Source organism: Oncorhynchus mykiss, chromosome 6 (assembly GCF_057628025.1).
Source record: "Oncorhynchus mykiss isolate SJ-2025 chromosome 6, ASM5762802v1, whole genome shotgun sequence".
In the NCBI taxonomy this organism is placed as follows: domain Eukaryota; kingdom Metazoa; phylum Chordata; class Actinopteri; order Salmoniformes; family Salmonidae; genus Oncorhynchus; species Oncorhynchus mykiss.
In genome coordinates, this window is record NC_143027.1 from 21,098,877 (window position 1) to 21,124,031 (window position 25,155).

Consider the following 25,155-nt stretch of genomic DNA (forward strand, 5'->3'; position numbering starts at 1 on the left):
GGACTATCATTTGTTTTCCAACAGGACAATGACCCAAAACCCACCTCCAGGCTTTGTAAGGGCTATTTGACCAAGGAGAGTGATGGGAGTTGCAAACAAAAAGCCATATCTCGGACTGGCCAACAAAAAGAAAAGATTAAGATGGGGAAAAGAACACAGACACTGGACAGAGGAACTCTGCCTACAAGGCCAGCGTCCCGGAGTCGCCTCTTCACTGTTGACGTTGAGACTGGTGTTTTGCGGATACTATTTAATGAAGCTGCCAGTTGAGGACTTGTGTGTTTCTCAAAATAGATGTACTTGTCATCTTGCTCAGTTGTGCACCAGGGCCTCCCACTCCTCTTTCTATTCTGGTTATAGCCAGTTCGTTCTGTGAAGGGAGTAGCACACAGCGTTGTACAAGATCTTCAGTTTCTTGGCAAATTCTCACATGGAATAGCCTTCAATTCTCAGAACAAGAATAGACTGACGAGTTTCAGAAGAAAGTTATTTGTTCCTGGCCATTTTGAGCCTGTAATTGAACCCACAAATGCTGATGCTCCAGATACTCAACCAGTCTAAAGAATGACAGTGTTATTGCTTCTTTAATCAGGACAACAGTTTTCAGCTGTCCTAACATAATTGCAAAATGGTTTTCAATTAGCCTTTTAAAATGAAACACTTGGATTAGCTAACACAACGTGCCATTGGAACACAGGAGTGATGGTTGCTGATAATGGGCCTCTGTATGCCTATTTAGATATTCCATAAGAAATCTGCCATTTCCAACTACAATAGTCATTTACAACATTAACAATGTCTACACTGTATTCCTGATCAATTTTATGTTATTTTAATGGACAAAAATGTTGCTTTTCTTTCAAAAACAAGGACATTGCTAAGTGACCCCAAACATTTGAACTGTAGTGTGTGTATATATATATATATATTATATTTAATACAATTCCATATGGAAATTATCTGACAATGTACTGACTTTTAGTTGTATTCCACTTTGTAACTACTGCTAACAGAGTTTCCTTTCATTACAATACAATCATTACATTTATCTGCAGCTACAATATAGGCATAATTACATTTTGGTGAATGTACAGCATAGTTGCAAAGTTACTATATGCCGTAAAGAACTTAATGTAAAGTAGAATGTTGAAGGGATCTCTCAAGCTCTCCCGCTCATATAAAAACAGACACAATTCTAGTCCACAATTTGCCTACTACTGTTTACTATTTCCCAAATAAACCCCAAAATTATATATTCCAAATATTGATTATACATTGACCCCACACATTTCCCACATTTTAGGCTCCAGTTACTGCATGTCCAGAGATTGGTGGTCGAACATCTCCTTAGTCGACTCAGACTGTCCTTGTTTGTAGATTTAAAAGCATTATTTTACAAATTTGTGTTTTCAACTAGAATGTGGAGGGCCAAGGCTCTGTGTATGTGATGAAGAGGAAGATAATGAAGATTAAACGAATGGAGCTGATTATCTTATTTCTTGCTGTCTTTGATCTGCTCCACCTCACTGGATTCTTCCACTACCCTGCCGTTGATCATGGTCTGGGTGACCACCTTGACGATCTTCCTGGTCCTCACCTCGGGCTCCTCTGTAACACAGAACAGATCCACAGTTTCAGTTTCCACTTATCAGCACTAGTACACTGTAATAGCTGGTGTGTGGCACAAAATGGCTGCCAGGATTTTAAAGGCTGGGATAGAGGTTAGAGAAGAAATTATCTGACAATGTACTTACTTTTAGTTGGAGGCATTTCCTTGATCCTGAAAGTCAAATCAATAAAACACAGTTTACTTACACTGAACAAAAATATAAATGCAACATGCGACAATTTCAAAGATTTTACAGAGTTACAGTTCATATAAGGAAATCAGTCAATTGAAATAAATTCATTAGGCTCTAATCTTTGGATTTCACATGACTGGGAATACAGATATGCATCTGTTGGCCACAGATACCTTTAAAACTTCTTAGGGATCAAATCCCGTTACGGGATCGATTTGACAACATCTGGTGAAATGGCAGAGCGCCAAATTCCAATTAAATTACTATAAATATTAAACTTTCATGAAATCACACATGCAATACACCAAATTAAAGCTACACTTGTTGTTAATCCAGCCAATGTGTCAGATTTGAAAAAGGCTTTTCGGCAAAAGCAAACCATGCCATTATCAGAGGATAGCACCCCACAAAACAAACACATGACATTCATATTTCAACCCGCCGGGCGCGACACAAAACTCAGAAATATCGATACAATTCATGCCTTACCTTTAAAGATCTTCTTTTGTTGGCACTCCAAAATGTCTCATAAACATCACAAACGGTCCTTTTGTTCGATAAATTCCGTCGTTATATACCCAAAATGTCAATTTATTTGGCGCGTTTGATCCAGAAAAACACCGGTTCCAACTCGCGCCACATAACTACAAAATATCTAGTAAGTTACATGTAAACTTGTTCCAAACATTTCAAACAACTTTCCTAATACAACTCTAGGTATTTTTTAACGTAAATAATTGATACAATTTAAGACAGGAAAAACTGTGTTCAATACCGGACGAAAACAAAGTGGAGCGTGCTTTCAGGTCACACGCCTCTAACAAACAGTACACTTCACTCAACCCTCGTTCTGAACTGCCCTACTTCTTCATTACACAAAGGATAAACATCAACCAATTTCTAAAGATTGTTGACGTCTAGTGGAAGCGATAGGAACTGCAAGCAAGTGCCTTAGAAATCCAGATCCCTATAGAAAACCCGTTGAAAAGAGAGTGACCTCAAAAAAAAAATCCTGGATGGTTTGTCCCCGGGGTTTCGCCTGCCAAATAAGTTCTGTTATACTCACAGACATCTTCAAACAGTTGTAGAAACTTCAAAGTGGTTTCTATCCAAATCTACTAACAATATGCAAATCCTAGCTTCTGGGCCTGAATAGTAGGCAGTTTACTTTGGGCACGCTTTTCATCCGGACGTGAAAATACCGCCCCCTAGCCTTAAGAAGTTTTTTTTTTAAAGGTTGGGGCGTGACTGCCATTGGCTTGTGGAATGTTGTCCTACTCCTCTTCAATGGCAGTGCGAAGTTGCTGGATATTGGCGGAAACTGGAACAAGCTGTCAATCCAGAGCATCTCAAACATGCTCAACGGGTGACATGTCTGTTAAATATGTACAGTCGTGGCCAAAAATTTTGAGACTGACACAAATATTAATTTCCACAAAGTTTGCTGTTCAGTGTCTTTAGATATTTTTGTCAGATGTTACTATGGAATACTGAAGTATAATAAAATAAAATAAAATCTAATTTTATTTGTCACATACACAGGGTTAGCAGATGTTAATGCGAGTGTAGCGAAATGCTTGTGCTTCTAGTTCCAACAATGCAGTAATAACCAACGAGTAATCTAACCTACAAGCATTTCATAAGTGTCAACGGCTTTTATTGACAATTACATGAAGTTAATGCAAAGAGTCAATATTTGCAGTGTTGACCCTTCTTTTTCAAGCCCTCTGCAATCCGTCCTGGCATGCTGTCAATTAACTTCTGGGCCACATCCTGACTGATGGCAGCCCATTCTTGCACAATCAATGCTTGGAGTTTGTCAGTATTTGTGTTTTTTTTTTGTCCACCCGCCTCTTGAGGATCGACCACAAGTTCTCAATGGGATTAAGGTCTGGGGAGTTTCCAGACCATGGACCCAAAATATCGATGTTTTGTTCCCCGAGCCACCTAGTTATCACTTTTGCCTTATGGCAAGGTGATCCATCATGCTGGAAAAGGCATTGTTCGTCACCAAACTGTTCCTGGATGGTTGGGAGAAGTTGCTCTTGGAGGATGTGTTGGTACCATTCTTTATTCATGGCTGTGTTCTTAGGCAAGATTGTGAGTGAGCCCACTCCCTTGGCTGAGAAGCAACCCCACACATGAATGGTCTCAGGATGCTTTACTGTTGGTATGACACAGGACTGATGGTAGCGCTAACCTTGTCTTCTCCGGACAAGCTTTTTTCCGGATGCCCCAAACAATCGGAAAGGGGATTCATCAGAGAAAATGACTTTACCCCAGTCCTCAGCAGTCCAATCCCTGTACCTTTTGCATAATATCAGTCTGTCCCTGATGTTTTTCCTGGAGAGAATTGGCTTCTTTGCTGCCCTCCTTGACACCAGGCCATCCTACAAAAGTCTTCGCCTCACTGTGCGTGCAGATGCACTCACACCTGCCTGCTGCCATTCCTGAGCAAGCTCTGTACTGGTGGTGCCCCGATCCTGCTACTGAATCAACTTTACAAGACGGTCCTTGTGCTTGCTGGACTTTCTTGGGCTCCCTGAAGCCTTCTTCACAACAATTGAACTGCTCTCCTTGAAGTTATTGGTGATCCGATAAATGGTTGATTTAGGTGCAAACTTATTGGCAGCAATATCCTTGCCTGTGAAGCCCTTTTTGTGCAAAGCAATGATGACGGCACGTGTTTCCTTGCAGAAACCATGGTTGACAGAGGAAGAACAATGATTCCAAGCACCACCCTCCTTTTGAAGCTTCCAGTCTGTTATTCAAACTCAATCAGCATGACAGAGTGATCTCCAGCCTTGTCCTCGTCAACACTCACACCTGTGTTAACAAGATAATCACTGACCTGATGTCAGCTGGTCCTTTTGTGGCTGGGCTAAAATGCAGTGGAAATGTTTTTTGGGGGGATTCAGTTCATTTGCATGGCAAAAAGGGACTTTGCAATTAATTGCAATTCATCTGATCACTCTTCATAACATTCTGGAGTATATGCAAATTTCCATCAAACAAACTGAGGCAGCAGACCTTGTGAAAATTAATATTTGTGTCATTCTCAAAACTTTTGACCGGGACTGTAGACCATGGAAGAACTTTCAGCTTCCAGGAATTGTGTATAGATCCTTGTGACATGGGGCTGTGCATTATCATGCTGAAACATGAGGTGATGGCGGCGGAGGAATGGCACAACAATGGGCCTCAGAATTTCGTCATGGTGTCTCTGTGCATTCAAATTGCCATCGCTAAAATGCAGTTGTGTTCGTTGTCCGTAGTTTATGCCTGCCCATACCATAACCCCACCGCCACCATGTGGCACTCTGTTCATAACATTGATGTCAATAAACTGCTTCCCCACATGGCACCTTACACGTGGTCTGCAGTTGTGAAAGCCTGTTTGACATTTTGACAAATTTTCTAAAACAATGTTTTAGAACATGATGTTCGACCACCAGTCTCTGGCTTATGGTAGAGAAATTAACATTACATTCTCTGGCAACAGCCCTTTTGGACATTCCTTCCGTCAGCATTCCAATTGCACCCTCCCTCGAAACTTGATACATCTGTGACATTGTGTTGTGTGACAAACTGTACATTTAAAGTGGCCTTTTATTTTCCCCAGCACAAGGTGTACCTGTGTAATGGTAATGCTGTTTAATCAGCTTCTTAATATGCCACACCTGTCAGGTGGATAAATTATCATGGCAAAGAAAAAATGCTCACTAACAGGATTGTAAACATATTTGTGCACAACATTTTAGACAAATAAGCTTTTTGTGCATATGGAACATTTCTGGGATCTTTTACTTCAGCTCATGAAACATGGAACCAACACTTTACATGTTGCGTTTATGTTTTTGTTCAGTGTACATATGACGGAAGTAAGCCATGTCACACATACAGTGGTGGTATTGTCACCAGGCTCTTGTCTCATTTACCGTCTGAATTAGACGACAGTTCACCAAGGCTCAGGCTTGTTTCCAAATAACTCATACCAAGAAGAATAATTCTCCCCCATTATCTTACTGTATTTATGTTCAAATCTAACGGAATGTCAGTGAGGGAGGTGAGGGAATGTCAATCTTCATAATAATTATGTCGGTGTAAATCTGAGCTTAAAAAATGAATACAAATATTAAAATATATCAATAGAGGGACTCACACTTCCTCTCCCTCCAGCAGTCTCCTGTAGGTGGCGATCTCCAGCTCCAGGTTCTGCTTGATGCGGAGCAGCTGTTCATAGTCTGTCTTGTTGCGCTGCATGTCCAGACGCAGCTGGGACAGCTCCTCCTCCAGCTGAGACAGCATGGCTTGCAGACTGTCCATCTCCAGAGCATACTTATGGCCTGTCTCTCTCAGGTTCCCTTCCAACACACCCACCTGCATTGGGGACAGACAGGACAGGCCAGGGCAGCCAAGTTAACCTACTGTGTTTAGCTAGATGTTGGGATCGTCGCTAAGCTAAGGCGCTAATTTTATACTCAGGCATGCTAGAAATGTGTTAGTGTCTTACCACTACACCACTCATCACTGTAATGCTTATGTTATACACAAATATGGCTGCCAAATTGTTGTAGCTTGCCACTAGCTCATCACTTTTCAAGCTGGCGCACTAATATTATATACAGACACAGCAGCCATGTTATATGCTCCTGAGTAGAACTACACAGTCTGTATATGGCTCTCGAATTCCACACCTGGCTCATCAATTTACCATCTGTCAACCCTCACCAATTGACCAGCAAGACCAGGGAGTGTCATCCTCACTCATCATTCTTCAGCTTATAGAGAGAGACATTAGGTTCTTTAGCAGGTTGAACAATCACACATGATCTGTTTTCCAAACCAGCGCCTTCTCTATGTAGATCTGGAGCTGCTGTGGGATGTATATATCTACCCTCACATGTTACTGACAGTGCCACAGATATGACCTTGATTTGTCTGGCTCTGTCTGGGTCCTGACACATTGATGAATTGACCTCCATTTATCTCCATTCACTCAGGAGAGCAGAGGATATTCACTGTGTGCACTGCAGCACTGTTTCTTTATAATGGCAAAACAGATGCAGATGTGAAGCAACACACTAAGAGAGGATGACTCAATCTATTTGAGCAGTGTTTTTCCATGCACCTCCCACAGGGTTCATTTTACAATGATGCCCAGTGATTCAGTATCCTCAAAATCCAAAATGAATTGACCCCAACCCTGCTTCTCATCAGGGAGAAAGCATTGGTAGAGGCCGAGGAAATGGTAGAGGACAGATAAGGGTGTGTCTGGACACAAAGGGGCTGTGTCTGTACAGCTGAAGCGTGTGTCTCTGGACTGAAAGGGGCCTGTCGACAGAAGGTGGCGTTTGAACAGCTGAAGGACAGCTGCAGTACCTGTTTGCGCAGACTGTCCAGTTCCCCCTCCAGGGCCTGTAGGAAGCGGCGTCTCTCGCTGAGCTCACTCTGAGCACAGCGTAGCGCCTCACCGCTCTCCTTTACCTCTGACTGCACTGACTCCAGCTGCAAAACACACACACGTACACACACACAACACACACACACACACACACATATCATACGTGTACATACAGTAAACAATCAGGCTGACACTGAATAAGTATTCCATTGCACCAGTAGTGTTGCATACACACAGCAGTCATCAGTACATCTACCCATATACAGTACTACGTTCACAAACACAGATGACATCCTACTGAGCTCAGCTGAGTTCTTCATCATTACCATGTCAGATGTCTCACTGACCTTCTTAAGGTACCAGGTCTCTGAGTCCTCTTTGTTCTTACGCGCAATGCCCTCATACTGGTTCCTCAGCTCAGCCATAATGGCCCCAAGGTCTGGGCCCTGGGCTGCATCCACCTCCACATTCACCTGCTCGTTGGCCATACGGGCCTTCATGGAGCCCATCTCCTACAGGGACAGAGACCATAGTTGGGGTCAATTCCATTTCAATGCAGTCACCTCAGGAATTAAACTGGAGTTAGAATTGGAATGGAATTGACCCCAACCCTGATGGAGAGAGACAAACACATTAAGTGGGCCTGGAAATGGAAAACTGTAATGGCTGATACTGATGGGTTCTAATCAATGTCTACACACTAACACCCAGATGTCAGGCGTCAGTTGAGGTCAGTGTGTTGTTGCTGGTTCTATGGGGAGGCAGCCAGTTGAGCTCTTAAAAAGGTATCTGATGGAAACATTAACACTCTATTGTCTGTTAATATACACTTGTACATATGTGAATTAGCACAAATGTAAGAACCCAATAAATGTTTTATTATTATTATGAATTATTCAGAGGTAATATTGTGTGTGTGTGTGTGTGTGTGTGTGTGTGGGAGATATAATTTTTACTAGGGAGCCTGAGTTGTTGGCCACATCCTGGACACCACACCTGGCTGTCTAAACACACACACTCCCTGTGGCTAGTGGAGCTTACGTAATGATGTGTGTGTGTGCAGTAGTCTGTATGATCATCGTATCACTAGACTCAAAGACTACAAGTAGTACAGGGTGTGGTCATTCTACCCATGATTATATTTCAGTGACATTCAACATGCATGAGGGAATGAAACTGTATTCACGTACCAAATGAGAATATATTTTTAATTTGAACACAATTACCCATTTGCACCATTTGCCTAAAATAATAAACATTTTACGAAGTCAAACAAGATGCCATAAGGATACCATATGAAGCCTCATGTTTTTGTGAGGATGTAATTCATATTTAAGAGTATGTGCACTGGAACAAACCTCCCCTGAACCAAAAACAGTTTGACAACGTGTGAAGTGATTAGGTTGATGTGTAATTACTCATCACTATTGACCCATCAGTATTGACTCATCAGTTTTGACTCATCAGTTTTGACCCATGCAGCGGAGCTCTCACCTCATCGTGATTCTTCTTGAGGAAGTAGAGCTCCTCCTTCAGGCTGTCCAGGTCTCCTCTCAGGGTGGCTATGATCTGGTCGTGGTCTGACTTGGCCCTCCGGAGAGCCAGACAGTCCCTCTCTACAGACTGGCACAGTGTGGCCTCAGCCTCCCATCTACACAAATGGATGGTAACAAAGGCATAGCACACAGACATGGACCCACACAGATACACACGCCGGTATGCAGACAAACGCACGCAGGTAAACACACACTTAACCATACCTCGGTCAGCAGACACATCTACACATTCTGTGAGCACTGCTGCATTCCAACATTTGACTGTATACCATCAGTACATTGTGAATTCATAGGGACCTTGACACAGACAACTCTGGCGCCTCTTGATTTGTGCTTCACCTTGCCAACCACAGATACCTCTGAAATGGATGATGTTTCCTTGACCCTATCTATCTATCATGGCCAGTGCTAACTGATGGCCTCCTTTCAGTCTGTGAGTACCGTGGGAGCAGGCTCTTATTTCTCGGCCTGACAGAGAGGTAATTTATCCAAAGTGCAACGTAGTCTAGCACTCCCATGTGAATCTCACAGACAGGCAGGTAAAAGAAAAGCCCCTCTGTGTTGGCACCATAGAGATCTTATTAAATTACTAGAGGGGCTATGTCATGAACCCTAAAAGTTCCAGAATGGGGTGAAAGGACTGGCAAACCATGGTTGACCAACTCCCTGACCAAAATAGCTGACCTTTATCCCATCATAAGAAGGTTCATGTCCATTCTAGTATTCTAATTCCTAATTCTATGTTTGGCACTCACTTGACCCTGAAGTCATCGGCGGCCAGCTTGGCGTTATCAATCTCCAGCATGATGCGGGCATTCTCCAGGGTCTTCTTTCTCACCTGAGAAGTAGCAGGAAGGAAGGAACACATTTACTTTAAAGTTAGACACTAAAGCACATAGATACACATCTGAAAGTGTCCCATCACAGGACAGCAGTCGAATCGGATGTACTAGTGAAAGAAGAAAGTTGAGGAGCATGGCAGGGCACATACAGGAGACGTTTGTGGAATAGGACTACACAATATAAACAATAAGGGTACCCAGGTATTGTGACCTATACACAATTACTGACTAGCTGATTACATATCATATTCATCATTACTGCCAGGTGGGCACTGACCTCCTGTCCAATGGCGTGAGCCTGGGCCATCATACCCTCGATATCGTGACCTTTGGGGGCCCGCTCCAGCATCAGTTGTTTGATCTTGAGCTCCAGCTCAGCGTTGGATCGCTCCAGGGAGCGCACCTTGTCCAGGTAGTTGGACAGCCGGTCATTCAGGCCCTGCATGGTCTCCTTGTCGCTGGCGCCCACACCCATGCCGTTCAGGGAGGAGAGGGCGCCCAGGACATTGAGCCCGTTGCCCATGGAGAGGGAGCGGGAGAGGGACAGGGTGCTGGCAGAGGACAGGGAGGAGACAGGGGCTTTGGAGCGGCTCCTGCCACCACTACTACTGCTGTCTCTCAGAGACATGCTGGAGAAGGATGGCTGGCGGGCTGAGTAGCTGCGCATGGAGAAGGTGGAGGACATAGTGCGTTTCTGCTGTGCTGGGGCAGAGTGGTGGAGAGAATAGAGTGTTGTCAGTTGTCACTAACTGGCCAAGCTGCAAAGGCAAAAGTTATTACATTTCTCTCCTAAAAATCTGAATTAGAAACTAACCATAACCTTAACCACACTACTAAGCAGAGTAGAGAAGGACTAAAACACACTGTTTGAACTATTCTGTCATTTGTAATCATATAGCAGCTGGACTATAAACCCACTGTAATGCAGTGTTGTGTCATTATAGAAACATACAGCACACAGAGCTCAGACCTAAACTCATGATATTCTGAACTGGTGGTTTAAATTAACAATACCCTTTGCTCATGTCAATTGTGCACAATAGACTCTCAGTCAACATTGCTTTAGCGAACAATACAGTATGTTTGAAATCATCCAAAATCATCCAATCATCTAATATCCATGAAGCTGAAGTCTCCATCTCTTTGCACAAGACAAAGTAATTTAGCATCTAGATGTCACTGCTTCAGACCTACTGTACATTGTGTTTTAACTCTCCCCTCCCCAGTGTGAACTGAAAAAATACAAAGAAAACCGTGCTTTACCGAACACTAAAAAACCTGTTAACTGTCAATTTCAGGTCACACAACAGAAAGAAGTTCAACATACATAATCATAATCTATTTACAAACTTTTGGAAAATAAAGAACTTCAAAGACAAAAGTACTTACATATGAATGTGTGCTGAAGCAGGTCCTGTGAAAGTTGTTTGTGGCGCGATGGGTTCCGACCCTGATGGTACAGGTGACTGTTATGACTATATGAGAATCCTCAGGTGAGCTGGGCTGTGTCACCGAAGGGCGCTAGGGACTGGCTCAGAATACATGTGTATTGGGCGGAGCCATCATGGATGTATCCAATCGAAAGGATCCACTAGTAGAGCGCAATGTGACACCCTAGAGGGGTACAAAATTTGAAGTCTTGCCATGATAGATAAAATATATCATCATTATAATCCCCTCAAATATTGTAATCCCATATGTCTTATTTCTCGGCTCCTTCTTTTGACAAAAATGGAGGTTTACAAAAAATCCCATCATCGTAATGATACACCACCAACTGAACAAGCATGGCACAAATACTGTATATAATACAATAGACGTATATTAATTAGACTTACGTTATACTAAAAATCAATGCTAGCACATCAATGACGGACCAATAATGCTAGGGCAAACTGAGAAGTCACACAGACAGTCTCTACTGCCTGTTATGCTTCCAATCTCAGTAAACAGCATCCTCTTTAAAGGCACTGTCCTGTCTGACCTGATTAGCTACAATGGAGAGTTTAGCTAGGGGTGATAAAACACACACACACACACACACTCACTATCACACTGAACAGGGCTCCTATTGAGCCGCAGCACAATGCAGAGTAACCGGATACAACTGTTCCATGTGAGGATGGGCTGAGGGCCGAGGGGCTGGGGAGGGAAGGGAGGAAGCTGGGACAATGGAGAGAGAGAGTGAGGAGAAAGGAAAGAAAGGAAAAACCCCTGAGAAATGGTACCGAGGTGGGCGGAAGTTTGAGTTTGGTTTGGGGCTGAGCTCTGGCCTAAAAACACGGACATACCCTTGCATTGCAAGTCTAGGTTTTGGTAATGTCTATCTGCGCCTTCGTGCAGTCCTTATTTTTGATATCTAAACACTGTCAGATTGAACAACATCTGCATTTAACAATGAAAGAGATGTGCTTTTTGAGTCAAACTGGGAAATTAGTGGTTCCTTATTGGAAACATCACCACCTCCAACACATCAGATACTAAAACTGACCTCATTCATATTGACAGACCTGGACCCTGACCACATGAGGAAATCCAAAGTTGTTATTAACAATATATAAACAAATTGTTGGGATAATTAAGATTGTAAGGTTATGGTATAAATATTACAGCTGTAGTCTGGATGAGCATAAATGGTGAATCCCTAATCACTGTGTGAAGAGTGGAGACATACCTGTTGACATCCCCAACATGAAATGTTGATAGGAGCTGCCTTAGGCAGTGCTTTCACCCCATTCAGTGGTAAGAAGGAGCTATTGCATTTATAGGCAACTACATTCATTTGTTGAAATAGCAAAGCAGACTTAAATTGATATACCAGACACTAGCAACACTTTCGTAATATTGAGTTACCCCCCTGCCCCCACCCGCCCGCCCCATTTTGCCCTCAGAATAGCCTCAATTTGTCAGGGAATAGACTCTACAAGGTGTCAAAAGCATTCAACAGGGATGCTGACTCCAATGCTTCCCAGAGTTGTGCCAAGTTGGCTGGATGTCCTTTAGGTGGTGGACAATTCCTGATACACACGGGAAACTGTTGCGCTTGAAAAACCCAGAAGTGTTGCAGTTCTTGACACAAATTGGTGCCCCTGGCACCTACTATTACCATACCCCTTTCAAAGGCACACATCTATTGCCTTTGTCCATTCGCCTTCTGTATGGCACACATACACAATCCACGTTCCAAGTGTCTCAAGGCTTAAAAATCCTTCTTTAACCTGTCTCATCCCCTTCACATCAAATCAAACCAAACTTTATTTGTCACATGCACCGAATACACATGCTCCGAATACTTGCTCACCTTACCGTGAAATGCTTACTTACAAGTCCTTAACCAACAGTGCAGTTCAAGAAGAGTTAAGAAAATATTTACCAAATAAACGAAAGAAAAAATAATAAAAAGTAACACAATAACATAACAATAACAGGGCTATATATAGGGTGTACCGGTTCCCGAGTCAGTGTGCGGGGATACAGGTTAGAGACAATTTGTACATGTAGGTAGGGGTGAAATGGCTAAGTATAGCTAATAAACAGCGAGTTGCAGCAGTCAGTGTGTGTGTGGGGGTACAGGTTAGAGGTAATATGTACATGTAGGTAGGAGTGAAATGGATATGTATAGCTAATAAACAGCGATTTGCAGCAGTGCACAAAACAAATGGAGGGGGGTCAATGTAATAGTCCGGTTGCCATTTGATTAGTTGTTCAGCAGTCTTATGGCCTGGTGGTAGAAGCTGTTAAGGAGATTTTTGGTCCTTGGTGCTCCGGTACCGCTTGCGGTGCGGTAGCAGAGAAAACAGTCTATGACTTGGGTGACTGGAGTCTCTGACAATTTTATGGGCTTTCCTCTGACATTGTCTATGAGTACACGTCCTGGTAATCCATCTGGCCCTGCGGCTTTGTGAATGTTGACCTATTTAAAGGTCTATCTCATATTGGCTACTGAGAGCTTTATCACACAGTCATCCAGAACAGCTGGTGCTCTCATGCATGCTTCAGTGTTGCTTGCCTCAAAGCGAGCATAAAAGCCATTTTACGTGAGCCTACCAGCTCGTCTGGTAGGCTCGCATCACTGGGCAGCTCGCGTCTGGGTTTCCCTTTGTAGTCCGTAATAGTTTTCAAGCCAAGGCTTCTGGTTGGAATATGTATGCACGGCCACTGTGGGGATGACGTCGTCAATGCACTTTTTGATGAAGCCGATGACTGAGGTGCTATACTCCTCAATGCTATTGGATGAATCCCGGAACATATGCCAGTCTGTGATAGCAAAACAGTCCTGTAGCGTAGCATCCGCGCCATCTGACCACTTCTGTGTTGAGCGAGTCACTGGTACTTCCTGCTTTAGTTTTTGCTTGTAAGCAGGAATCAGGAAGATAGAATTATGGTCTGATTTGCCGAAAGGAGGGTGGGGGAGAGATTTGTATGCATCTCTGTGTGTGGTGCATACAAAGCTCTCCCCCACCCTCCATTTGGAAAATCCGACCATAATTCTATCCTCCTGATTCCTGCTTACAAGCGTGGATTTAACAAGTGACATCAATAAGGGGTCAGCCTGTCATGGAAAGAGAAGGTGTTCTTAATGTTTTGTATACTCAGTGTAGATGCATTTGAATTCAGTAATTTAGTGCAAAATAGAAATCAAATAATTTGTAGGACTAAACATACGTAATTAAACTTGGTTAAGAATATAGACACTGATTTCTCATTCTATGTCTGAGAGGGCAGGGGTGTATACGGTAAGCTAAAAGGCTGCTTGGACACACTCTATACTCTAGTCTTCCAGATGCTTGGTCCACAGTCTCTATACACCCCCCCCCCCCCCCCCCCCCCCCCTTTCCTGCCAGTACAATACAATAGAGTAGCCACAGTCAGGGTGATGCTTCCAAGATGTTACCGTGAATTATAGGGTAGCGAGTGTAGCCAATCATTAATCAAACGGAAGTACTGCTGTACAGTTTTAACAGTTGTTGTCACCCTGATAAATTAACACATTTTTGACTCACGTTGACATTTCATATTTATTTTTGCAAAGTGGGCAGTTGGCTTTGAGCGTTGTCAAAGTTTATCATTTGTGTTAGCTATTTCCTCAGTTTTCCTCAGTGGTAGGCTACTCCTAATGTTCAATGCATATGTGTATGTTTCTTCGTGTAGGCGTAGTTGTACTGTGTGCTATAGTAAGAATCTGAGTTTATTATACTACGGTTTTCATGTTGTAGCATTCAGAAACGACTTTGTGTACAGTCTCCATGATTTTCACATTTCTCCTTCCCATATTTAACAAAAACACACATGTACTATTTTTTGTTGTTGTAAACTAACTCAACATAATGTTCATAAACAGCATGCTCTTGGCCTCAAAGTGAGGTGTTTCTCTAAGCAATGCTCTGCAATGTATAGTAGTGTGTCAACTACTATGCCCTTGTAGATGGTTTTCAACCACTGGCCCCCTTCCAGCTAGTTCGGGTCCAGAATAGAGAGTGGGGTTGAACGTCCTTCATGTAGATATTTCTTCTGTCTTGTGTCACAAAAACAGCCGATGAATAACCCTGCATGCCAGAAATACTTTAAATATGAGGTTTAAGTACAACTGTAGTGTTCCAACAAAAAATATTCTCTGATGCTTTAAAAAAGCTACACTCAACCCATATTTTGTGGTGGACTTGCATGACTGTTATTCTTGATATCCGATGTGAATAGCTTGAAGAAGATGACAGGAAGAGGCCTTTTAAAGTTGTCATCAAGCTGAGGCATTCCTAGAACACTGCGCTTTTACAGCTTGTCTTTTTTTCTAGTTTACAGTATGTCATCATCATTATCTATGTTAGATTGTGTAAGTCCTTGTGACCATTATGACTGTTTTTGTCACAGGCTATTCTCTGTACATCATTGCGATACATTGTATGGATGAGGGTTCCTCTGAACAGATAAAAAGGTGCACATACAAGAAAAGCAGGCAGAAAATGAAACTTCAGAAATAAACTTTACTTTAGGAAGAGAAAGAGGAAAGAGGAGGAGGTAGAGGAACTAAAACCAAATGGCACAGACTTTTGTTGTCTACAGCGAGAGTTAAGTGCTGCTGATCAGTATGATGGTGAGTAGCAGGAACAGTGATGTGATGATGTGAATATGCAGCAGAGACAAGAGCTACTGTAAATGTAATTGCTCATCAGTGGAGCTACACTGTAATCCGGGAAGAGGAATCCTGCAATCAGAGGCCTATTCATTAGCATGGGGCCCCATTTCATCTGTAAGCACTTGAGCCTGCCAATCACAGGGCAGACGCATGACATTATGACAAAATGAGACAGTTCTTACTACCAGAGATGCTTGTGCCTGGAGAAACATGGTTTTAAATCCTCTGTTCTGTCTGCTTCATGCTTTCAATGGGTATTGGTTGCTGTGTTAGAGATTTTGATTTGACCAAAAAAATTGAATTTGCATTTATATCTCATTTAGTTGGACTGTAGCCCAGAATATGCCTGATTGATAATCATCGGGTAGTTCTCTGTACAACACACACAAAAAGGTCCTTTCACAGATTACATCTAGAAGGGCACAAGAAAGGCAAATCAGATCATATAGCTGAAAGCACTGGTTATTGGTAAAGTATCTTGCAAAACCAGTCACCTCAAGGACTTCACCTCAAGGAATTCAGAATTGTTTTCTATTTCACAATTGGTCTGATTGTAAAGGAATAATTTTTAAAAAGTGACTTTGAATATGCTGTAGAGACCATTCATAATGACTTGTTTTAAGAAAAAAAGAAAGTTATCACATTGTAATTACAAATGTAATTAGAGTAATTAGAATTAATGTAAACTTCATGTTAAATTCCAAGCTGTTCAACTGGTGTTCCTGACGGTTCTTTTCCATCTCTCTGTAATTGGCCACATCCTGAGACTCCCGTTTCCTCCTCCTTGTCCTTGTTTCCATGTGTCAGGCATGGTAATGTCCTCTCCGTTGCTCCACTCATGTTGGGTGGGTTTCACATCTCTGCCTGATCCACACCTGGCTCAGTCAATGCATACCCATCTCTAATTAAATCTTCAATGGTCAAATCACAGCACAAGGGAAGCCACTGTTGCTGCTTCTACCTACAGTATATACCCCTCTTTTTTACTGTAGCTCTGGTTTCTGTGTCACTGGGTCAAGGAACATGTAGTCATGTATCTAACATTCTCTGTCTCCTAGCCAAGGCTTTCAGGCCTCACTCAGGTGAAAGCCTGGTGGAGGCTGTCTCCTAATGCAGCAAGAACATGTTCTGGGTAGAAGTTGCCCATAAGCACATATCTTGGATCAGCTTACCCTCTCAATCATCACCTTAACCATTAGGAGGGAAAATTAAAAACGGACCTTAAATCAGTGTCAAGGAGCAACTCAGCTACTACTCCCGAGAGCACCATTGGTCTATGGCTTGGGATGATGTGGTTATTGGATGTATGCCCCCTTGTGGTGAACAGTGGTCCCTCTGAGTATGGATGAGAGTATAGGTTGACGTTGCCCCTAAACACTCCTCTAAGGTCAGATTTGCATTCTCCCCTCCCTAATGGTTGAGGATCGATTAAGGTTACGCTGATCCCAGATCTGTGCCTGCGGGGAATGGTGATAATAGAGGGCCCTTGAGGCTGGAGGTATCTTCATTTCAAATTGGCCTTTACCAACACACTTAAAAAAAATGGAATCCTTTGGATTCTCAAACGATAGACAGATAGCTTACAGTAAATCCTATTCTTTGTCAAACATACTTTGCTGGTGGTGTCATGCATCAAATTCACAACACATTTCCCTCTATTGAATGCCAACAGCAAGTTTCTTTGATTTCAAGTGAATTCCCTCTCACAGAGCGAGGTTCTGACTGGGATGCCAGATATTTTAGCATGGTTAAAGCACCAATGACTGTCACAAGCTAGGAACGATTGTGGTTTCCATTTGTTCCACCGTATGTGGCATATGTGCGTGCGTGTATGAGGTCTGCCGGAGTATTGTTCCTCTCTCACTTTCACTGCTTATGACAATACCTGTTTAATTAAATGTACTGTTATAACGAGAATTTTGATTACGTGAGCTCAAAACACTGTATGCAATTGTTGTTCATTCAATGACTGTTATGTTAAATCAGTGTTTGACTTTAGTTTTACAAGGCAAAGAATGACAGGTGGTAAAACATGTTGAAGTGTTATACGGTTTTTATGCAAGGTACATTGAGCTGGATTTTCTCTCATTTTATCAAATTCATAGATCAGGGAAAACGGACCGTCAACCTACTTGAAGAGAGCATTAGAATGGAAAGGTGAGAATTAATTCAGGCTTAGTATTAACAATAGATAACTGACTTGGATCCCTAACAAAGGAAACGGTCAGGACTACATCTTCCTCAGAGTTCATTATGCTCTTCCTTGCCACAACAGCAGCTTGAGTGGTGTCAATTAATACAACAACTTCAGATTATCACAGTAAAAAGGTCTTATGGAATGAATCATAGTGCTAGATCAATACTATCCACAGAGTTAAGTGTTTTAAATGGTTATTGCCATCGGATTGATTTTTGCAGCCATTAAAAACAGAGACTAAATTGGGGACCCTCAAACCTGTAGCATGATCATTACATACTTATGAATATTGCTGTTAAATACAGGTTACAAAGGGTACTTGGCCTTTACTGGGTAACCTAATGGATTTACTATTGTTGAATGAGTGTATGGTGCTTCTATCAGGGGTGTGTGTGTGTGTAAGTTTATTTGTCATATTCACAGGATGCACATGGTGTACACAGTTCAATCAAATGCTTACTTGCAGGTTCCTTCCTGAAAATGCAACAACAATTAGAAATAATACAAAAATAAAGATAATGTAATTAAATAGAATACACATTTTGCATAAGTATAACTACAGGAAGGAGCTCAACAATTTACAGTACAATATTTATATTTGGATAGCAAAGTGTTTAAATTGTGCAGTATTTAGTAAAAAATAAATGTGTTTGTGTGTGTGTGTGTGTGTGTGTTAGTGAAATAATTAGTTCAACTTTGTGTATTTTATCTTCTGCACAGCATGTTCCCTATTCACGATTATAGAACTTAAATCCTTCATGTTTCCTGTTGGGTCCTTGTAAAACCAAATAGTTTTATTTCTATAAATGTTATATTTCCCAACTTATTTTTTTCCAACAACCTTTAAACCACATTTGATTAAATCAGTAAAATATTTACAATTTACAATAAATTATTTATTTCATTTTAAAACATTTTTAAAAGTGCTTCTTGGTGAAGTATATTTTTTAATAAATAAAGCGACACATAAGCTTTCCATTTTACTGAACTGAAACAAGTAAATAACAACACTCAACACTCTCTCAGCACACAAGGTCAGAAGAGTCTTCATCGTCACCTTACACATAAATAATAGTCTATGTATAGGAGGGTTATATACAGGAAAACAAGCTGACAGAGTGACAGAAAAAAGTATTATTTAAAACGATGGAAATTGAAACATGAAATACCTTTAGTACTACCAGTTGATGAATAAGATGATGAAAAATCATAATCCACAATGAATGAAAGGAGATTTCCTGTTGGATGAGTCTTCCTGTTCCTAATCCTGGTCCCGGAGTTCCAATTTATTCCCTGTCAATGGATGGGTGGTCAAATCTGGTCCTGATGATTATCATATTTATATTGGACTGGGATGTTTTTCCACAGATAATCTAAAGTCTAGCTGCCATTATAAAACTGTCCGTCCAATTGACAATGTGATATTTCCAACTCTGCAGACCATGGAGGCGGAAGAAGCCGCAGCAGTCCTCTTGTATAGTAAAATGGGAGAGGCTAATGTTGAAATGTTCTCAACTTTGCGGGATGGAAAGTTCTGTGAGAAATAAAGTTTGTGGGGGAAGTGCTGGTCTCAGGGGTGTTAGTTAGCGACTGATGGGTAACTGTGGTAAGGCCATGCCTGGGTGGGTGAGGTGGTTAGGGGCGGACAGCATCGAGAAGGGATGACCTGTGCACAGAAAGATATGTATATATATATTTGTTTTACTCAATTAGACTAAATACACAAGAACTATAAATGATGCGATGTGAATTGAAATACATTATAGTCAGTAACTATCTTTGATCATCTGCATCGAAGAACGGCGTTAACAAAAATATAATTATGTTAGAACCAAAGTCACCTAAATGTACATGCATGTGTTGTCCATCGATATGAAAAAAAACTACTCACTGTCTATGTATCCATGCAGAGCCAGCAGGTGTGGTCTGTCGGGACTGCTAAAAGGGGAGTAGAGGTTGTCTGGCAGTGAGGGGGGGATTCTGGAGTGGGGATGGGGGGCTCCCTGGAGGTGACCGTTGTGCTGGGGGGGAGGGTGCTTTTTATGTCTTGCTCTGCAGTTTTGAAACCAAACCTATATGAAAATGGAACGTTACTAAAGATCGTTGAATGATGCATGCAACAAGTTATCTGGTATAGATGAATGATGTTATTATATCATATTATTTATTTCATTACATTATTTTTTTAAATCCTAAATGCCTAACAACCTTACACCCACTAGTTTGATATTGTCATACATACTTGTATGACCCGTCTGCTCAGTCCTGTCATGTCTGACAGCTTCTGTAGAGTCTGGGCATCAGGGTTGTTGTCTTGGTTAAACTGAGACTGCATCACCTGGGAACACACACCTAGCAAACTCAGTCATGAAGCTCCAAATGCAGCTGAATATTCACTGAATCAAGCAAATTCAGTCAGTCAGTCACATTTATCTGAATGATGTAGAACGCACAACTAAAACTAACATTCATCCTGTCTTTGTTCAGTCTCTCTCTGTCATACAAATACTGTGCACACTTTCACAGACTCACTCACACATGTAAACACACACCGACAGTACCTGTAGCTGCTCAGCGCTGAAGGAAGTACGTGCTCTCTTGGCTGGTTTGGGTTGGCCATCCTGATCAGAGGGGAAGGCTCCCTCCAAAGTGAGACCCGTCCCTAAATCACACGAACAGGGTGGAAATAAACACCACACTATGTTATATTGTTTGTCTCATAAAACAACAGAAAGAGAAATAGGCTACACATGTAATGTGTGCAGGTGCTGGACATCAAAGCATACAATCCTAAGAGTAAGAAACGTAGGACCCCAATTATGTCTGAATTCTTCTCCCACAATACAGTTTACTCAGGGATGAATCCTACCTGGAAAATTCCATACATGGCGATTTACTTGATTAAATTCTGAGGCAGCATGCATCCCACACAAAAATGTATTAGGAATCAGTACCCTTTCTTTGGCTCATATTTGGGCTCCCTACTCCCTGACATTGTCTGTGACACCCGTCTGACCACGTACCGTTCTCAGCCGCTCTCTGGAGGTTCTCCACCATGGTGTCGTAGTGGGCCCGACATAGCACCCTGCCCTCCACCAGACCAAACTCCTCCCCTGTGGACAGCTGCCTCTTACAGGAGTAGCAGGCGAAGCAGGCCAGGTGGTACACACTGCCCCGTGCCCGCCGCACCCAGTCACTGGCATACACCTGGCGCCTGCACTGGCCACACTTGGTGCCAAACTTACTGTGGTGAGACAGAGAAGAGCAGGGGGAATTGTTACTAGTCTTTTACTCCTAATGAAAATAAACTTGTCTTCACCTGAAATGTTGTGCAGGCCAGGGATAGAAATAAGTAATTTTATTGTAAAAGATTACAGACAGCATTGCTTACAGTTTTCCAAACGAATTTCACTTTAGTCAAATATTATTTATCCTTCTGTTAATTAAAACCATAACAAGCAACAGCAATAAGATCATAATAACAATTTAATTATAGAATAATGATGAGAATATAATAATCGCGTTTACTTGACATGCTTCAAGTATAGAGTGAGTGAGAAAAACAGACCTTGATAAAGGACATAATGTTTTAGCAATGGCCCCGGTCTGAGGAGGGAATAATAAATGAAGATCAACAAAACGAATAATCTAAATTTAGTGATCTCAAAGTTGTAAGAATCATGGTTGAGAGTAAAAATGTTGATAATGTCCGCCACATTATCACTAAAGACAACAATTAAAATATATAGAAAGAAGAGAAAAATAACGTGACAAAAACTATTTATCGGTCGTAAAGTATGCATCATGATATGTTATAAATGGTCTAGGTTTTTATTCAAATAGCCTCGTTAAAAGATTTGCATTTGTTGTTGCTTTACCAAACGTAAAACTTGTAGTTGTATTTATTTGATTTAGAAGTTACAACGAAAAAAACAGTACAATCCTGTTTACTTGCCCCAAGACATAATGAAACACTCGCCTTATAACAATGCATTTTTAGTCAAATGTATAATAACGATGATATGATAAGTAATCAATTGTTTATGAACATTCGTCCTCGTGCCAAACATAGAACATACATTTTAAGGAAAACAAATAGCAAAACTTACCCTACCTGAAATAATCCAATTTGCAAAATATTTCTTTGTTTTTGATGTAGCAGCTATTGTGCTGACGTAATGATACTCTGCAGACTGAACACTCCAGACATCCCACGTGCCAATTCAAATTGTTCACCTGCAATGATAAATAAACACTCATAATAATAATGATGATAATAATAACAATAATAATAACAACAACAATAATCATATAATAATAATGTTTTGTTCGGTGTACTTATTCTATAAAATGGAAGTAATGTGAAAGACTATGCAAATATGCATGCAATTCATGAGGAATAAACAGGGTTTAAATTCAATATTAAATGATTATTGATTTGAGCAGTGTAACTAAAGGCATTATAATGCTCACTTTCAGTAGGTATCTGTCTTGGATCTCTGTGCCGCAGTTGGCACACTGGTTTTTCCCCGTGGACTGAACTGGCGTCGGGGAGGCCAGGGTCGGATGCGAGCACATAGACGGTGTTACCAGAGGACTGGGCAGGAGAGGAGCCTCTTCTTTTACATCTGCGTGAGACTCCCCGTCCGAGTGAGACTGTGGTTTGGGATAGATTTTTCTTGTCATAATCTTATATCGCCAGGGATGCAAGGTAGGCTACAAGGCCTCTCAACTTGTATAAATTACAGGACACATGGCACAACACATGACAAACTCACAGGATACAAGAAAACAAGCATTGTATGCAGTAGCCTAAATGCAACACAGATTTCGAATGAAATGGGCTTAGAACAACACCCTGCTACTGAAAACAAAACTTAAAAGGCCTGTCACAAAAGTAAACTATGAAAATGGGGTCGGGAAATGAAAAACAGGTAGTCCAGGTTCGGCCAAGACTCCGATTATCAGTTTACACTATGTCGATGTTCCTATTTTGATTAGATAACATAATGAATGTCTTAAGTCGGAATAACTCACCATTATCAAGCTATTCTGTTTGTGGAGTAACAGCGGTGTAGATGAAGCCTGGAGCTGCGCCAAAAGTCTGCTCTGCGCCCTGCTCTGCTCTGAGCATTACGCATCCCTACCAGCCCATACTGCAAGCTATATCCAGTCCAAAACAATGAATAACACTTTCTACTGCATTTAAATCCTGGCGACAAAAGCTACATTTGCTGAAGCAATTATAATTAGGACTTATCTTTTTCTTTTACGCACAACCCGTAAACTACCTCCTTAAATAATCGCATATAGTTCCCTTGCAATCGAAAGCACTGAAAAGATGGACTACCTGCAATTAGTGATGGCTTCAAATGCTCGGGATAAGAGGCAGCCAGTGTCAATTTCAACTGTCAATCAGAGAAGGCATCGCGCCACCAGAATAATTGCATATTTTAATTTTAATAGCCGTAATCGAAAATCGAATTTCTCAACACAAGACTAAGATTTGAAGAGCCTCAATTGAACATCGCACTATTCATAGTAGTCTACGTAAGTTGCCGCTGATCTTGAAACATAAAGGAGGGTGATTGTCTCGGCTTCCCTTATGATAGGCCACTTGAGCCTCTCTTGGTGATTAAAACGGTATTCAAAGAGTGCCAGAAATCTGGTTTTGGGTGGAATTCAGAATCTATTTTGTCCTTCGTTTAAACAAAATTAGGCTAGCACAATTGTGAAATGTGTTTATAATTATCATTAAACACAGGCTGGAACGTGGAAAACAAAAAGGCAATCAGCTGGGCTATTCAACGAGCAGCGCAGCCGAGCAATTAGCATAAGTCTTCACTTGCAGTGAGTCGATAGCCTATACTGCATATACTCAGATAATTAGATGTCATGTCATACCTGCTTAACGAAAACATTGTCCAATAAGACTTTATTCTCCTCCGGGAGTGGAGATGGAACTTCATTGTTCCAGTACATGCAGGGGACCCGTTAACACTGTAGTCTAAGTGAGAGGCAGGCGGTTTCCAAGTAGGGTCCCGGAATGGGTTTAGTAGCGAATTACAATTTTACACATGAAAATGTAAATTAAAACAGCAAAAAAGCGTTTAACCCCTTGCACGGACATTCATAAAAGTAGGTTGAATTGTCCATGACCGTTAGCTTTACTGCCACTCCCTGATGGTGTTTATTTCCAAGATACAGTCCTTTGCGCTATATATTGTTGAAGCTGCAGCCAGCAGCAAATTAGTCCAAATCGACGCTGGCCTGCGATGTATCGGCATGCGCTGAGTTGGGGAGGCTATCCCGCGTGCTCTGCACGGTGTAGGTCGGTGCGTTCAAGAAATTCAGCGACCGGTTTCCATTCAAGAAAGCTCTTGAGGGGATGACGGACAATCACTGGTCCTTCAGGCACTCGCCCTCTCCACCTCTCCAAAAGGGACGTTACTCCGGTCTGCCTTGAGAGGAATAGGAGTGGGTGGGGTGGGGGCATAAATAACATAATTAAGATTTGTTTGTATTGTTGTTGCGTGCAGCAGATGATGAAAATAGGCCTATCTCGTTTACCAGTACTATACATGGATGCTTCAAAGTGCTACAGTAAATGTGAGATCATGCATAAATATGATACTTACAATTAAATAAATAGGCCTACTATTATGTGAAATAGAAAACTTTTGGCTTAGAAAAAAGTAGATTTGTGGTAAATTCACAAATACAGGAGCACTAAATTATGTTTCCTACCCCATTCACTTTGTCTGCAGTAACTGTGATGATTTGAGGTTTGAATCAGCTGAATGCATACTTTTTGGATCATACTGGAGATACTGAAACTTTTAAAGCAGGTGTAGGCAACCCTACTCTTGGAGTGCCATAGGTACTGCAGAATTTTCTTCCAACTAGGCACCACACCTGACCAACAACTAATCGATCAGTTCAATGATTGCCTAAATTCAACACACCTGGTCTTCCAGGTCGGTTAAATCAAAAACATAAAGTACCTGCTGCCCTCCAGGACCCCGGTTGCCTGCCCCTGTTTTATAGTAACAGGAGATCAAATATGAATAATTTGCCAATCAAAATAAACATTTAGGTCTAATTATTTGTTCATTTACTGGTTTCTTAAATTCAACAAATCTCAATATTAGTGGACATTTCAGAAGTGTGTGTGTGTTTTGATGGGAGGCATCCTTTAATGGAATGTCTCTCTATAAAACC

General features: G+C 41.6%; 2 protein-coding genes across 5 annotated transcripts; both read right to left on the minus strand.

Moving 5' to 3' along the window:
• Positions 1 to 566: 566 nt before the first annotated feature.
• Positions 567 to 11,218, minus strand: krt1-c5 (keratin, type 1, gene c5). Of its 3 annotated transcripts, XM_036979596.2 has the most exons (10): positions 10,994 to 11,064; positions 10,799 to 10,836; positions 9,882 to 10,306; positions 9,518 to 9,600; positions 8,701 to 8,857; positions 7,554 to 7,718; positions 7,185 to 7,310; positions 5,965 to 6,182; positions 1,755 to 1,780; positions 567 to 1,608 (listed from the first exon to the last, which is right to left on the minus strand). In XM_036979596.2, the coding sequence occupies exons 2-10, from the start codon at positions 10,803 to 10,805 to the stop codon at positions 1,493 to 1,495; spliced, it is 1,323 nt and encodes a 440-aa protein (XP_036835491.1). In that variant the 5' UTR covers positions 10,806 to 10,836; positions 10,994 to 11,064; the 3' UTR covers positions 567 to 1,492. The 3 variants fall into 3 exon arrangements, with proteins under 3 accessions (XP_036835491.1, XP_021461263.1, XP_021461264.1); XM_021605588.3 differs by lacking the exon at positions 10,799 to 10,836 and having other exon boundaries at positions 10,994 to 11,218; XM_021605589.3 differs by lacking the exon at positions 10,799 to 10,836 and having other exon boundaries at positions 9,882 to 10,301; positions 10,994 to 11,144.
• A 7,590-nt stretch (positions 11,219 to 18,808) lies between these two features.
• On the minus strand, positions 18,809 to 24,393 carry LOC110525464 (LIM/homeobox protein Lhx6). Of its 2 annotated transcripts, none has more exons than XM_021605590.3 (8): positions 23,839 to 24,393; positions 22,408 to 22,590; positions 22,049 to 22,170; positions 20,958 to 21,178; positions 20,496 to 20,596; positions 20,177 to 20,272; positions 19,826 to 20,006; positions 18,809 to 19,600 (listed from the first exon to the last, which is right to left on the minus strand). In XM_021605590.3, the coding sequence occupies exons 1-8, from the start codon at positions 23,914 to 23,916 to the stop codon at positions 19,518 to 19,520; spliced, it is 1,065 nt and encodes a 354-aa protein (XP_021461265.3). In that variant the 5' UTR covers positions 23,917 to 24,393; the 3' UTR covers positions 18,809 to 19,517. The 2 variants fall into 2 exon arrangements, with proteins under 2 accessions (XP_021461265.3, XP_036835492.2); XM_036979597.2 differs by lacking the exon at positions 23,839 to 24,393 and adding an exon at positions 22,972 to 23,571.
• Between the last annotated feature and the right edge of the window lie 762 nt (positions 24,394 to 25,155).